The sequence below is a fragment of the Equus przewalskii genome, chromosome 3, assembly GCF_037783145.1.
Source record: "Equus przewalskii isolate Varuska chromosome 3, EquPr2, whole genome shotgun sequence".
Classification (NCBI taxonomy): Eukaryota; Metazoa; Chordata; class Mammalia; order Perissodactyla; family Equidae; genus Equus; species Equus przewalskii.
The window spans coordinates 88,924,976-88,941,079 of record NC_091833.1 but is presented as its reverse complement, the minus strand read 5'-3'; the positions used below and the strand labels follow the sequence as shown (position 1 = coordinate 88,941,079).

The following is a 16,104-nucleotide window of genomic DNA, read 5'->3' as shown; positions in this document are numbered from 1 at the left end:
TGACAAAGATCAGCATTTTATATTCCCACTGAGGCTGAATATTTGTTCCTCTTTATAGTTTTATTGTCTTTAATCAAGAAACAAGAGCCCTGACCTTCAGCCCTCTCCAAAAGTACAATGTTCTTCCGTGCATTAAATAAAAATTCGTTCATCTGCAGTGTTTTCTTGGTTCTTTTCAAGCTTGTGTAGACCTTGACTTGTATAGCCACTACCTCCCCACCGGTGGGCAAGAACAGAACTCATGGTGCTTTGTGCCTCTGCTCTCACAGCAGAGTGGCCCAGAAGGGAGGAAGCCAGGGGCCTTGTTGGCTGACCAGAGCTCTCCAGGAGCACCTGCTGCCCACCTTCCTTCAGTCCTGGTCTCTGTGCCTCTTCCTGATTCGCTTCCCTGAGCTTCCCACCGCAAGGCCATCTTTACTGCTTCTCCTTTGAGCTGTCGGTACAACCCCTAGCCAGGCTAAGTCTGGGCTCTTGGCTTCCTCCTCTCCAAGTCATCTTCATAGAACCTTGGAAACTCACCCTAAGTGGCTAATTTGGGAGGGTGTAGGAATAAGATCTGCAGGGCTCTTGGTTCTGTTTCTAGTTTCTGCATATCTTGCCTGCTGCTTTTTAAAAAAATTTGTATGCCTGCCCACCCACCACATATCCTTGCCTCCCACTGCATCCCACCTCAGGCAGAGTTGGGCTCACTATTCTGTCGTCTTGGTTTTTTTCCTGAGCACTTTTTCACTTTGTTTTATAATAGCCTTTTTGTTTGTCTGATCCACTGAGCTGTGCATTCCCCGATGGCCAGGAAATCTTTCCAGTGCTAAAGAATGCATAAATGAAATAAAATTTCCTTTAAAAAACTGAAAACCCCAAATCTTCTATGATTCCAAGTTCCTTACCAGTTAATACATAAATTAACCAGGCATTCAACACTTTTGTAATCTAGACTCAGCCATTCTTGTCTTCTGTTTCTGTGTGCACACCATCTGGTCTAGAGAGAATGGGTCATTGGATGATTGACAGTCACCTGTACACCTTGTTTATGCTGCTCCATTTACCGGAAATGGCTTCCATCCTTTCCACCTGTCTGCATTTTACTTGTCCTTCAGGAACCTCCACCACTTCCAACAACCTGTTCCTGTTGATGATAAGAAGAATGATGGTAGATATTTGATTGAATGCTTGTTGTGTGCCTGGCTTGGTGTCTTCCCACACACTTACCTGTTGAACGCTCTCACTCATCCTATGAGATAGGCTCTGTCATGCAAACTGTGCAGGTGAGGAAGAGGTCTACAGAGATGAGACAGCCTGTCTGAGGTGAAGTCACTGGGTCAGTGGTGGAGCTACCATTTCATCCCAGACTTCTGGCTCCAGGGCCCATGCTCTTGACCTGATACAAGAGAGACTCATCTTTTTTGCTGAACTTCTAGAACACTTTCTTTGTGTTTCTCAGCAGTCGTGTACTTCTCTCAATCACCCTGTCAAAATTTGAGGGACTGTGTCATAATTCATATCTGGACTTCTAGCAGCATGTGGCAAAAACTTGAAAATGTTAATAATAAAACATTACCAAATGAATGTTATTTTTAGGAAGTTCTATTTTCCTATGGCTGGACCATCCTATAATACAACTGTAGCAAATAATGAGGGTTTTTTGGATTATTTTCCATAAAATGTCTGATGAAGTTCTGGTAGGGTTTAGAACAGTCTCAGTGAATGAGTTCATTTGCTTAGTGACTGTTGCATGTGCCTCTGCAGTTTCCCAGGCGCGGGGTCGGGCGGGGAAGCCGGAGACCGGCCCTCCTGGCATCCACCTTGTGCTTGAGTGGAGGTAACATCGCTCGTGCTTTGTAAACAGTTTGACAGCATCGCAGAGGACTGCCTGTTCCTTTCTTAAGTCTGCACGGCTGTTTTGCTTTGTTTTTTGGGGAAATTTTCTTCAGCTGTTGGTAACAACAGATGCTGCAGATGTTAATCCCCAGTGTTGTTAACTTTTCTCCAGAGATGTAACGCTCAGTTTTAACTCTCTTTTCCAAAATCTATTCATGTAGTTAGAGCTTTCAGAATAACTGGAATTTGAAACTTTTTTTTTTCTTTTGGCATGGGAGATCAGGATTTTCAAGAAGGATGGAGAGAGTTATAGAGTGCTCTCTTGTGGGATAACAGAAAAAGCCAGAATATTGGAGAACAAGGGTCTGTCTCTTCATTTTCTTCCTGGCGCTCCTCTTTCTTACGGGGCACTTGACATGTGAGTTAATGTCCTGTCTGTAAGGGGAGGGGAGCTGCAGTTCAGGACTCAATATCAGTGTCTTGGGAAAATACGGGAAGGGAGCCCTGTATTCTGTACTTTATGGAGCCAGATGCTGCACTGGTATGAGGCCATAAGCATGCTCCTTTTCCTTCTGCCCTGGCACAGGATTGATCGTGTTCATACCGACGGGGCAGTGTCATGTTCTTCCCCACACGTCTGTGTGCAGAGAAAGGTGTGGAGCAACACGGAGGTGCTGGTGAACAATTTGGCATCTAAAATATTGACACACCAGCATAGATCATATTTATGACTCTCTTGAGAATGTCACAGCAGTGATCGAAATGGAGGCAATTGTCTCTTAGGGCCCCTGAATTATGGCTGGCTTTAGAATTCTTAGAACCCATGGACAGCTCTTGTTTCTGAAGGTCTAAATAATTTAAGCATTCTGCATCCTGTCATTACAGGAGATGTCAGAGTAGTAAAATCAAATCCTAGACTGACGTGTCATGGCAGCCCTTTGGTTTTGTGCCTCTGCAGACTTTATAAACGTCTGTCAGTGCCTGTGGTCTCCACAGTTGGGCAGTCGGAGGTGAATATCCTTTCTCGCATTTTGCACTGAGGGACTGGAACCCCAAAGGCGGGTATGTTTACAAAGATTTGCAAAGAACGACCTACCAAGCTGGCGTGGGGGCGGAGTGGCCCCCAGCCCCCTGCGCAGCCTCTGCTGGACTGAGCGGTGCTCTTCCACGTCAGCCTCTGTGCAGCATCTCTCAGCCAGAGTGTAAGTCGAGGAAAAGAGCCGGATCCCTGGTGTTGTTCTGGAGAGTATTAGACACGTCAGAGTAGACTGTCTCAGAGCACCTGGCACATCCTATCCAGGTACATATGAGGGACTCAGTAATGCTGGTGTAAGTGGCTCAGGAATCATGCAGGTTAGCCTAATGCACATATTTATTATTAGAACAGGATTCTCAGCTGACAGTTGTCTGATGTTTTCATGCCATTATCCATTCCCTGCCCCTCCACTCAACCCCCTGTGGACGTGAGTCCATATCTCACAAGACTGCACCCCAAACACACACGTGCATGTGTGTGCAACACTAAGAGGACTGGTTACAAGGCCGCAGCCTTGTCCCAGATCTGAATCTTTTTGCATTGATAAGAAAACAGCCCAGTTGGACTCATTTAGCCAGGCTAAATTTAGAACAAACAAATATTTTAACTATCTCCGTTTTGTAAGTTACTAAACTACTTTGTAACTGGGTTACTGTTAATGTGAACAGAAGACTGTATTTTTAAGAAAATTGTTAACTAACTATAACATCAGCAATTGTTACCACATAAAATAAATTTGGGTGAAGGAGATATATTTTTACTCCTTTCCAAGGTTTAGAAGAGAAGAAGTGATGAGTTTCTCACTCTGAATTGGCTTCTCACTGGAGGTGATCTTGTTCCCCTTCCCCTCAGGGGACGTTTAGCACTGTCTGGGTAGTGTTGCTCCACTCTTGGAGGCGGTAGAGATTACTGTCATCTAGTGGGTAGTGCCCAGGGATGCTGCTAAACGTTCCACAAAGCGAAGAACAGTCCCTATGACAGAGAATTATCTAGCCCCAAGTGTCAGTCGTGCTGAGGTAGAGAAACCCTGCTGTAAACTGTTGGGTTTATTTGCTGACCTTTGCAGTGGATTAGCTTTTATTTAAGTAATTCAGAGGTGAAATTAATACTCATACTTGTAACCGTTTGTGTTCCTGACTTGGCCTTGGTACCTGACCAAGATCAGGAGAGGCTGTGGCCATGAGTGAAGACCTAAATTCAGGCAGCTGACGACAACAGCACTTGAACTGTGTTCTGACGGTAACAGAAAGGAAAACGAAGAACTGACACGATGAGTACATAGGGTTGTGTGAAGAAACGAGAAGTAGAAGTGGAGCATGGAGCCCCACTGTTTGAAGTGTGCTTTAGAACCAGCAGTGGTGGCCTCACCTGGGAGCCTGAGAGAAATGCAGACTCTCTCAGGCTCCCCTCAGACCTACTGAGTCAGCAAGATACCCAAGAGATGCTCCTGCTTCTAGAAGTTACAGAAGGGCGGGATAAGCATTGTTTACTTTGGAGGAAAATACACCTTGGTTCAAATTGTACCTCTCACTCTTACTAGCTGTGTGACCTTGGCCAACTTAAAAAACCTCACTGCACCGTAGTTATTTTGGCTGTAAAATGGGGATAATATCACCTATCTCATGAGGTGGTCAGGAGACTCAGACAAGCTTATTTGTGTTGGGGACTCATCACATGGTAAAAGCTCAGTGCACTGCGCGGTGATAATGAGAAAAAGGGCAAAAGTAGAGACGTTAAGGGGGCAATTTCTGCCTTAAACCTCACAGTCATCATCACCAAACAATGTGCTTGTATTCTTTGTAGATCTAATTTCCCCGAATGAGAAAATAGCAGAAACTGGAGCTTTGTAAGCTTCTATATCCTCTGGTCCTCGTCAGCAACCCAATGGACAGAGAGGAAGTGGATCTAGGGACCAACCAGCCCAAACTCCTAGACATGTTCTGTCAGCCTGGCCTGAGTGACACCTGCTCTGTTCATTACGTTTCAGAATTTGAAAGCAATGTAGTAGAATTTTCAGGGCACTTGGGAGAAGAAAGGCGGTGGTTGACAGGAGGGACGAGGTTAAGGAAGGATGCTAGGTGAGGTGAGCCCTTGTCGTCTTAGTAGGGCTTAAGAATGAGAGACAATTTCTGGATTAACTCCACTTGATGTTCTGTTGACGGGTTGCATCCTGGGTTCTTTTGATAAACACAGGAAAGGCCACTGAAGTGTTGCTCCAGGTACTGCCCTGAGGCCTGCCACGTGAGCCAGGGCATCTCACAAGAATGTGAACCAGAGGGAGTGTAAATACTTCCAATAAGAGATAAAGCAGAACTTGAATCATAGGTGCAGTGGCCAGCAGGGTTTCAACAGCTGAGGTGGTAAAAAAAAAAAAAAAAAAAAAAAAAAAAAAAAGGGCTCACGTGGAAGACTTTGGCCTGCAGAATAAGAGTGAATAATAATCCTAAAGTTGCTTTTGAAAAAAGATTAGAATATCATATTCAGTAATGACTAATCCTAAGTATACAGGTTTTGGGGGATTCGGTTTGTCTTGTTTTGCACGAGAACATTTTTCAATCTTTGATTTAAATCAGAATAGATTTGCATTATTTAAGTGTTTTTTTTCTGAGGAAGATTTGCCCTGAGCTGACATCCGTGCCAGTCTTCCTCTGTTTTGTATGTGGGTTGCCTCCACAGCATGGCTGATGAGTGGTGTAGATCCACACCTGGGATCCAAACCCAGGCTGCTGAAGTGTAGTGCACTGAACTTAACCACTATGCCATGTGGCCGACCCCTAAAAAAAACTTTTGTTATAAAAATATTTATTGTCACAAATTTACAAAATACAGGAAATACAGAGAAGGATAAGCACTCCAAAAACCAGCACCTACTCTGTCTTCCTTCCTTCGGCAGTTATTTGTTAGGCACCTGCTGGGGTCAGCAGCTGTGCTTGTGCTGGACAAACCCTCATTGACGTGGTGGCCTTATCTAGCCTTCTTAGAGCCTGTGATTGAGTGGATAAATTTTGATGCTTCCATCCAGTATTTTTTTCTGTGCCCTTAATGAATATGTGATAGCAAACAATAAGAGCTAATATTCACTATATTCTTATGTGTTAGACCCTATTTTAGGTGGTTTATGTCATATGTATTAACTCCATCCCTGTAACACCACTGTGAGGGAGGTGCTGTTCTTCCTGCTTACAGATTGGAAAGCTGAAGCGCAGGAGAGATCAAGCAACTTGCTGAGGATCACGGCATCAATAATTGCAGAGTCTGATTAAAACCCAGGCAGCCTAGCTCCAGAGCCTGCCCTATTAATCGCTAAGCTATACTGCCTCTTACAATCTTTATAAAATTGAGATCCTACCATATAGACAGTTTTAATTCCTGCTTTAATATTCACCATTCCACATGAGCATCCTCCTGTAACGTGCATAAACTGTTGTTTCTTACCTCCAAAAGAAGTAGAATTTTAATGTATTCATTTGTTCAATAGGATCATAATGAAATAAGCATATATAGAAATGTCATAAGCTTCAAATGCTTACAGAGATCATGAAGCATTCTTAATGCTTATCAAAAAAATTTTAATCTATTGATTTAAGAGGAATTAGATGGACAAGTTGCTTTAGGAAATTAAAGATTTTGTAGCTTGGGTTTGATTTCATAGATCTCATAGGAAACAAACCCACCTTTAGGTAAAGATAAGGAGCAGTCAATGGTAATGACTGTTCTAGAAGTTACTCCTCATGTGGAATTGTGTTGGAGCTGTCCACTGGAAGAGATTGTATGTTGTATTACGGGTGGTTGTATGACTCAAGTCGCCTGTGAAGGGTTTTTCATGGCATGTGCTAAGACCATGGTTTTATTTAAGTTTAGTTTAGGCAGAAGCTCTCAAGGAGGCATTGCATCAGCTGAGGTCCACTTGTACGGGAACATTCTCTGTGCCTGTCTGTAAGATATTTGTGAGTTATAACAACACTGTGCCAGCAATGTAGTGTCTGCAGTTGAGAAAGGTACACATTCATGGAACGTAAAAAGATTTCAGCTCCTAAGTAGAAATATGAAAATCAATGACATAGGAAACATTTGAATTGTAGGGGTATCTAGCAGAAAGCATGGGCTTCCAACTTAGGCAGACCTAGATTGGGATCCCAATGCACCTGCTTATTCACTGTGTGACTCTGGACAAGTTACTTGGCTTCTCTGAGCCTTAGTTTCCTCTTTAGGCTAATACTTGCCTTCTGGAGTTGTCAGGATTAAATGAGTCTGTCTGTATAAAACACCTGGCACAGTGCCCAGCACGTGGGGGAGGGTCTGTTATTGGTCACTGTTATTATTGGCTGTGAAACATCTTTTAATCTTCTTTCAAAATACCTAGCTCTATGACACAGTGGTTAAAAATGCACATGAAAGGCAGACTTTGGGTTCTAATCCTGGCTCTGCTACTTCCTTGGTGTGTGTCTTTGGGCAAGTTACTTAAACTTCCTGTGCTTCAGTTTGCTTTTCTTTAAACCTGAATAGTTATAATATTTACGTCTCAGGGTGGTTGAATGTTAAATTGTACAAAGCCCTCAGAATAGTCTGGTACATAGTGGGCACTACATGAATGTCTGCTATTATCATCAATAATGTAGTCCTTAACTCAGGGGAAGATAAAAATATTACACCTTAAAAAGTAGGTATCCTTGAACATTTCTTCAGCTGCTACAACTTTCACTTACTATTTGATGTATAATTTGTTTATGTTTGTGGCTCAGCCATAGTTTACTGCAGTACATATTGAAACATGAATTTTACACTTGGGTGATGTCATTATGTAAATCTGAATGAGCGGAATTTTCCGATTTGGCACTGTGTTTAAATATAAATTTTTATTGAAAAATGACCATTCTGAAATGTCCTTTTCCCTCTCCAGATTATTCAGAGCTGGGAGAGCTTCCGCCGCGATCTCCGTTAGAGCCGGTTTGTGAAGATGGACCCTTTGGCCCAGTACCAGAGGAAAAGAAAAGGACATCTCGCGAGCTCCGAGAACTGTGGCAGAAGGCTATTCTACAACAGATACTGCTGCTCAGAATGGAGAAGGAGAATCAGAAGCTGCAAGGTTGGTTTGCCATTTGTGAAATTCAACAGGCCTGATCTTTGTTCACCTTGGGTCTGAAGTGTATCACGTCAGACATAAGCATACTGTCTTAAAAAAAACAAAATACTCTGTGTGTGTGTATATATATAAAGTATCTGTTTACTTTGTCAAAGTAAAGTTAACACTATTTACTTTCTGGAGATTTAATGATAATCTCATCAACTATATTTAATTATTCCTATATGGTCATTTTTAGCATAATGTCTATAACTTCTGAGAGACCAACCTTCAAATTTAAGCTTTAACCTTCTGAAAAGCGTTTGGGTTTGAGTTTTTTTTTTTTTTTTTTGGTTTGTTTCTCTCTACTTTCTCCTCAGCCATAGTCTATGCCTGGGTATTAGGTATGAACTGATCCTACATAAATCATTAAAGTTCATAACCCCACTCTGTGCATTTTTAATGAGTTGCAGGTAACCTGAAAGACAGGGGGCTAACCTTCAGCATTTGCTGAGTGTAACCTGCACTGATTTCAAGGTTTTACATAGGCAGGCTAATTTAGTCCTGACCACAACTCCAGAAGGCAGGTATTAGCCTGAAGAGGAAACTGAGACTCAGAGAAGCCAAGTAACTTGCCCAGGGTTGTGTCAGTATCAAAATAAGACATGAACTTTGAAAGTTTAGATTTTGTTCATTTCCTGTTTCCATACTGTGACTTGAACTAATAAATATTATTTTCAAAGTAGCTAAGAAGCTAAGTTTTTGCACCGGGGTGGTATAATGGAAAGAGCGTGGGTCTTGGAGTGTAGAGAGCTACCTGTATAAAATAATGAGGATTTTGATGGGGAATTCTGAACATACTCTTTCAAAGGGAAGCTGAACAAGTAGTTCAGTCATGCCACCACTGCCCAAAGCAATTTTGGAATTAGAGTACCTTTCACTGAATTTCCTCCTTCATTGCAAATCTTCATCTTTTAATAATGATTTTGATGTTTGTATAGGACTGAAAGTCATTAAGACACCAAATCTGATGAATGAGATTCATAGTCCAGATAAGTATGTCATCTTTGACCAAAAACAAATGAAATATAGAGTAATAAGACCTTTTGATATGAAAGTAGTCCAACAGTTGGAACAGGCTGCTTATGGATGTAGTGAGCTTTCCAGTACACAGTACTGAAGCTGAGAGAAATGGACCATGCCATCACTGTGCCCTGGAAAGGGGATGCCAGAGTGAGGGGAATTCATTGCAGAGAATGCCAAGTTTTCTTCCAGCTGTTTTCCTGCTGTTTTCTTATGTTCTTGAAGGTAATTCTAAAAGTGGATGTCTAAAAGAGGTTTGATAGTGATGGCATCACTCAGCATGCCATCAGCTAATTGACAGCTTTGGAGCACGGCACTTAGATTCACGTGTATGTGGGGATTTTTGTTGAAAAGCAAAAAGGCAGTTATGTCCATCATATAGGTCATAAACCTTAATGACCATCAGGTTTGTGCTGGCCAATCTTCTTGTGAATGACAGCCACAGAAAATCAGGGTGTAGCTGTAAAATAGGAATCATGCTGGCTGGCTTCTTGGGAATATTGGAAGGAATCATGACTGTAATTAATGAGACGAGATCAGTATGCTGATCAAAGCAAAGCTTTTGTAAAGCTATGTAAATGACTAGACAGACTGAGCAAGGTAGAGTTTCCTAAGGTTGCCTGGAACACCTTGCCAGGTGTGGCATTAAGTGCACTGGCCCTTGACAGCATCTTTCTGCTGCTTTCTCACTTCATCTGGCGGTGCTCAGTTCTGTGTGGTCTTTCAATTTTACGGTTTGAATTAATTTCTCTTCTTAGCTCTATAAAGTTGAACGTATGTTTACATTTATGTTGAAAGCACAATTAATTTGCTAAATATAGTATAAAAAGCATTGTATCAGTGTATACAGTTCCTATATTACTGAGAAAAATAGTCATCAATAAGAGCCTCGTCAAGAATTGCCTAAAAATATTTAGTAAGTTTTGTTGGGATGGGATGAGGGGCAGAACTTTCCCATTAAATACAGAAGTAAGATTTGACAAAAACTAACCATAGAATGTACTGTGCACTAGAAAGATGGTCACACCATTGCATATTTTTTCTTCAATTGCTTTTTAAAGAAAGGTTAAATGGCAACTGGGATTGGCTCTTGAAATTGATCAAGGGTTCAGGCTGACTTGCTCTTTGGGAAGGGACTTAGAGAAACATGTATGAGGAGGTTCTTCCTATGGTTAAGCCTATTTCCTGGCTTTTAAATATATGGACCAAATATTTATCACAGTTCTGGAAGTGTTGCTTCTAAGAAAGAACCAAACCACGTCATCTAAATGTATCACACTCCATTGTACAGAGTTGGAAGCTGAACTGTGATTTTCCCAAAGTTAAACAGCTAAGTTTTGGTGGTTTGGGGACTAAAATGCATCACCTGTCTCCCAAGTCAGCAGTCCTCTGCTGTACCCCTGCAGGGCCACTTCCCCCTGTTATAAATGAAGACGAGACAGCCTAATGCAGGACAGCGGGCTATGATTCAGTACAACCATGGTTTTTGGTCAGCATGTTATGGCTTATTGGACTTACTCATATAATTCAGCGTTTCCTGTTTACCTAAAATTAAAATGTTACAGATAGTACTTCTGCATAATGATGTGATAACACATGAAATTTTGAACTGTAGTTGAAAGTATTCTGATTTAGAAAAGGGTATTCCCTGGTTAAACAAATACGACATCTTGGTTGTAAAAAAATTAGATATTGAGTGTAGTTTTTCTAAAATCTCTACAATTTTGGAGGTCGTTTAGTTACTGAAGCTCCTAGTCTCTTAGCCTTCCCTTTCTAAGCTTTCAAGTGTTGGTGGCAGTTGGAAGAGCATTTTGTCTGTGAAGCCAGTTGCTAACGGAGCATCAGCAGCCCCTGTATGCAGTGGCCATACATCAGACCTGAACATCATTAGTCCAAAGTCCCAAGTTAGCACATGTCAATGTTAAATGGTCATAAATGTTTGGATGACTCTTGCAAAGTCACATTTGATCTCATTTAGTCCTGGTTTCCCTCTAGCCCCAGAACCTCACAAACCTGGGTTTGTAGACCGTTATTTAATAGTTTAAACAGTTTGGTCTCGTACCTGAAGTTCTTGCCTTGGAGCCTTGATGTTTGTCGCTGGCTTGCGCCATCTGCTTTGGATGATAAGGCATTTTGGAGGCCACTGATTTTCGGCAGCAGTGTTGTCAGGATACCGAAACAGCGGGGTGTTGCTTGGGCCAACAGTGAAATACATGGCTTAAGCCTTTCCAGCTGCTGCTTCTGGCCAGATATTTCTGTTTTGTTGACTTTCAGAGCAGGTTCTTCATGTTGCTTGCTGGGCCCTTTAGTGTAGCCAGCCTTGCTCACAGCAGAATTCACTGCCAGAGAAATGTCCATTGGCACCGAGAGCACAGGGCTGTTTGCAGTCACCGTTCAGCAAGGCCAGTCCTGAACCCGATTTGCCACAGGGATTAGCGCAACTCTAATGACATCTACTGTCTTTTCTCATAGCCAAAAAAATCTAGGGTTGACATTTTTAAAAAATTTGAACTCCACAGATGTAGAGAATTGTTGAATTGTTCAGCGGGACCTTGAAAATGTATTCTTCCAAGTAAGAAGGAAAAGAATAAAGACGGTAGATGAAAAGTCACAAAAGATGAGAGGGAGGCAGCTCTAGGCCTGGGGTCCCTTGGCTGCCCCTCTGGCTAGTAAATAACTTTGAGTGGGTCTCTGGATCCTCACCTTCCGTTTCCATGTCCATGAAGTGAGAGGCTGGACAAGGGGTCTCCGCAGGCCTTTCCAGTGCTGTCTTTTGATGCATTTGTCCTTGAGGGGAGTAATTGGGTCACTTCACTTCAGAGTCCATGCATCAGATGAATAAGATCTTACCATCCTGGTAGCATTAGCCAGATCAACTGAGTTAGCATCTGCTCCATTTCTAACATGGAAAAAGAAAAAATTTTATTTCACGTGATCAGCACTTAGTTTGTCAAGCAACGTTTTGTACCTTCCGTCTTTATGTCTTTGATAATTTGTGGAGCACTTGCTAATGAGCAGACATTGTGTAGAAGCTTAGTATGTTTCATCTCCTTTAATCCTCACAAGAGCAAATCAATGAAGTAGCTGTAATTCCCATTTAAAAAATAATAGGAACTGGGGTGCACACAGATAGTAGTGTTAAGCCTGGGGGCTTCACATCCTGCCTTCAGCACTTGCTAATTCTGTGGCCGTGGGCAAAATAATGAACCTGTGAGGCCTCTGTCTCCTCCTGAATAAAATGGGGAGGTGGGCGGAGGGAGAGGGTTTGTTCCCGTGGGGTGCGTGGGGAGAGCAGACTTGGGAGATGTGTGCCCTGACTTATCAATGTCTGTAGGACTAAGGACAGCTCTGTGTGCCAGTAAACTTTACTCAGATGAAATGGGCAAACTTCCTGAAAGATGTGATTTATCAAAACTGAAATGAGAAGAAAAAGATCGGAATGGCCCTGTATCTGTTAAAGAGATCAAATCTGGATTGAAAATCTTTTACACAAGGAAAACTCTGGGCCCAATAACCCCACTGGATTCTATCAAACATTCAAGGCCCCTGATTGATATATGCCTAGTCCCAGAAAAAAATGTGTAGTTAATAACAGCAAGCTCTGCAGTGCAAGGAGAAGGGCGAGGGGCCAGGCCTGCTCTGGTACCTTGTGGGTGGGGGTGACTCAGCCCCCACCCCCTCGTGCCTCAATGTTCTCATCCAAAACCACATCTCAGAGCATCGTTAAGATGAAAAGTTACTAAATATGAAGTACTTAAGACATTTAGTAAGTATTTATTATTATTATCATCATATCTGGCTCTGCAGAAGTGTGTGTATTGGCTTATACTTAGCTGTGTACCCTACCTGCTCTGTAACAAACACACAGTCTGGAGCTGAGATGTGATGCAGAATGGACTTTGGGGCTGACGATATTACCACTGTGTATAAATAGGATTTAGTGTTTTTAGGTGGGCATGAGGTTGCGGTTTTAATCCTTAGAACGGTCAGTTTAAAATTTGCCTTAACTGATTTTCCTCCCATTTTGGTAATTTAGATATATTCTTCTTTTTTTCTTTTTTTCTTTTTTTTGAGGAGGATTAGCCCTGAGCTAACTACTGCCAATCCTCCTCTTTTTGCTGAGGAAGACTGGCCCTGAGCTAACATCCATGCCCATCTTCCTCTACTGTATATGTGGGATGCCTACCACAGCATGGCATGCCAAGCAGTGCCATGTCCACACCCAGGATCCGAACTGGTGAACCCCTGGCTGCCGAAGCGAAACGTGTGAACTTAACCACTGCGCCACTGGGCCAACCCCAATATAATTCTTCTTAATGCAGCTTTAGGCTGGATGAGATTGGTGGGAAACATAGCTATCCTCATGTATTTGAGGAGATGTTGTCTGAAAGGGTAAATTTATTCTGTTCAGCTCCAGGAAGCAGAAACATGACTAATGGTAGAAGCTACCTGAAGGAGGTTTGGCTGTAAATAAGAAGGAACTGTCCTTGGAGAGGCTCTCCCAGTTTAGATGGAGAAATTTTGTTGAGCTCTAACCATGCCAGGTGCCGGGAATTTTAGCATGCACGTCTTGCCCTTGAGATGTTTACGCTTTAATAGCATGGACATGGAGGAGAGAATTGGACAGGTGTGGGATGAGTTTTAGCAGTAGAGCCAACGGGACGCATTGGGGGTGAAGGGGTAAGAGAAATCAAGGATACATCCTAGGTGTTTAGCTTTTTCCAAAATAGGGAAATGGGATGGGGCAGGAACAGTGACTTTAACTTGGACCCATTAATCCTGCTGTAACTGCTCGACATTTCAGGAGAGTGGATGGGCAGGCAGCCACATTGTGAAATAGAGGACATGTAGCTGTCGTGTGCACTAACGTGATCTTCACTGGTCTGTTCCAGCTTCTGAAAATGATTTGCTGAACAAGCGCCTAAAGCTTGATTATGAAGAAATCACTCCTTGCCTTAAAGAAGTAACTACTGTGTGGGAAAAGATGCTCAGCACTCCAGGAAGATCAAAAATTAAGTTTGACATGGAAAAAGTGCATTCGGCAGTTGGGCAAGGTAAGCTTTGCTGGGAGTCGGGCCAGCCAACCTCACTCCTCACTGATGACTGTGGAGAAGTGGGCAATAAAACAACTTCCAGTCCCATTTGAGTGGCCGTCCCTCTCCTGTTTATCATGTCTTCACCTAATCTGTTTCCAGCTGTGTTAGTTAATTGACGTTTCATCACCTTTCATGATTCCTCTTAATTAAATTAATTCAAATGCCCGGAAGACCAGGGAACAGGAAGAAAATAGAGGACAACCTAAGGGGTTAGTTGCCTTCAGACTGGGTAATGATAGGATGATATACTTTGAGTTAAATAGTAAACCGAAAACTAATTGCCTGGCTTCTCTCTGGCACTTGTGGGAGACGTCATAGAATGTGGGGCACAGACTTCAGACAGGCAGTCCTGGGTTTGAATCCCAGCTCCACCAGTTACTTTGCAGTGTGAACTGAGGCAAATGGCTTAACATCTCTGAGCCTCACTTTCCACCTGGGTAGGTTGTGAGTGATGACAGTAGGTGTTGTGAGTAAATATGCTGATAGCTAGGAGCACACTGCCAGTGTCTGCTGTACTGAAAGGCCTTGGAGACGGGGCAGTAGTTGCTGCTGCAATTTTTTTTTTTTTTTTTTTTTTTGTGAGGAAGATTAGCCCTGAGCTAACATCTGTGCCAGTCTTCCTCTACTTTGTATGTGGGATGCCTCCACAGCATGACTGATGAGTGGAGTAGGTCCACGCCCAGGATCCGAACCTGCAAACTGTGGGCCACTGAAGTGGAGCGTGCAGAACTTTAACCACTTGGCCACAGGGCTGGCCCCTATTTGCTGTTCTCTTTAGTGTGGTCTGCTGGCCGTGTGCCAGTCTGAAGTGTTACTGATCCAAGATAAATACAGAACTTGAGACTAAGCATTTAGAAAGTTTCTCAGCAAGTCGACAGTTATCCTCATAAAAAAAATGTGGACTTGTATTTTATCAGTCTTTTTTTTTCTCATTTCATTTTTCTACTGATTCATTTTTATTGTATTTTATAAAAGAATCAGTCTGCAGTGATTGGAAAATGTAAAAAGAAAAAGAAAAAAGTGGTCCTTCATCAAAGACAGTTTGAGAAGCACTGTTTTAGAGTTTAACTTTGATGATTATTAGTGTTAAAGAAAACAACCATTTCTTTTAAAACGTAGGTTAGTGTCTGCAGGCAGGACTGGAAGCTTTCTGCGTCTAATTCTTGTGCTGCTGAGTTCCGGTCCAGCTAGTCACGAGTAACCAGGTGTCTGGAATGAGGGTTGCAAATATGTATAAATCGTACATTTTCTTCTGACTCAGCTGTTCAGGAGACAAAGTTCCACATACATTATTTATGTGCAAGAGTAAAAGCGGCCTTTTCTACTATAGTCCATTAGGTATTATTCAACCTTCCTCTGAGTTTTGACAGCATCAAGTTTAGTAACAAGATGTGGTTGTTGCTCATTATGACCTTCCCCTTTCCGTGGTTAAGGAAACCTGGGCTTAGAGCAGTTGAGTAATGGGCCCAGGGCCACAGAGCTGCTCGCACGCCCCAGTTTGCTGGAGCTCTGGCCACCACAGGGCGCGGCCTGCAGTCGAACCGTGCCTCAGCAGTGCTCTTCTCAGAGGCCAGAAATGTGGTGAGTGGTGAGGACTCAGGCTCTGAATCGTCCAGCAGCTCCCAGTGTGACCTCTGGCAGGTGCCCTCACCTTTCTGGGCTCTGGCCTCCTGGCTGGAAGGAGGAGAGGCATGGACCCAGCAGAAGCTCTCAGAGCTCTCTTCTAGCTCTCACGTTCTTTGCCTCTGTAGTGGTTGCTGGAGGCTTACCATTGCACCAAATGGCCCCAGCTTGCTGTTTTGAAAAAGAAAGCAGAGAAAAGACTTAGTTTGCTTTTCACTGTTGACTAGATGATGATCTTCAGGTGCCTCTGCTTCCACAAAGGGTAAATTGCATGAGTCGGTGACAACTGTTCCGAGTATTTGAGCTTCTTAGAAGCCTGGCACCTGGATATGTTGGTTTTTGTTGTGCATTTTACAGGAGGACTGACAGAAATACTCAGGGCATCT

The 16,104-nt window shown here is 42.8% G+C and overlaps 1 protein-coding gene across 7 annotated transcripts in view; it reads left to right on the top strand.

Moving 5' to 3' along the window:
* Positions 1-16,104, top strand: part of TBC1D1 (TBC1 domain family member 1) — a 217,699-nt gene that overhangs the window by 164,088 nt on the left and 37,507 nt on the right. For all 7 annotated transcript variants that reach the window (XM_008523029.2, XM_008523028.2, XM_070615168.1 and 4 more), the window contains 2 exons: positions 7,755-7,940; positions 13,892-14,053. In XM_008523029.2, the coding sequence (XP_008521251.2) occupies positions 7,755-7,940; positions 13,892-14,053 (348 nt within the window). The remainder of the gene's footprint in view (positions 1-7,754; positions 7,941-13,891; positions 14,054-16,104) is intronic.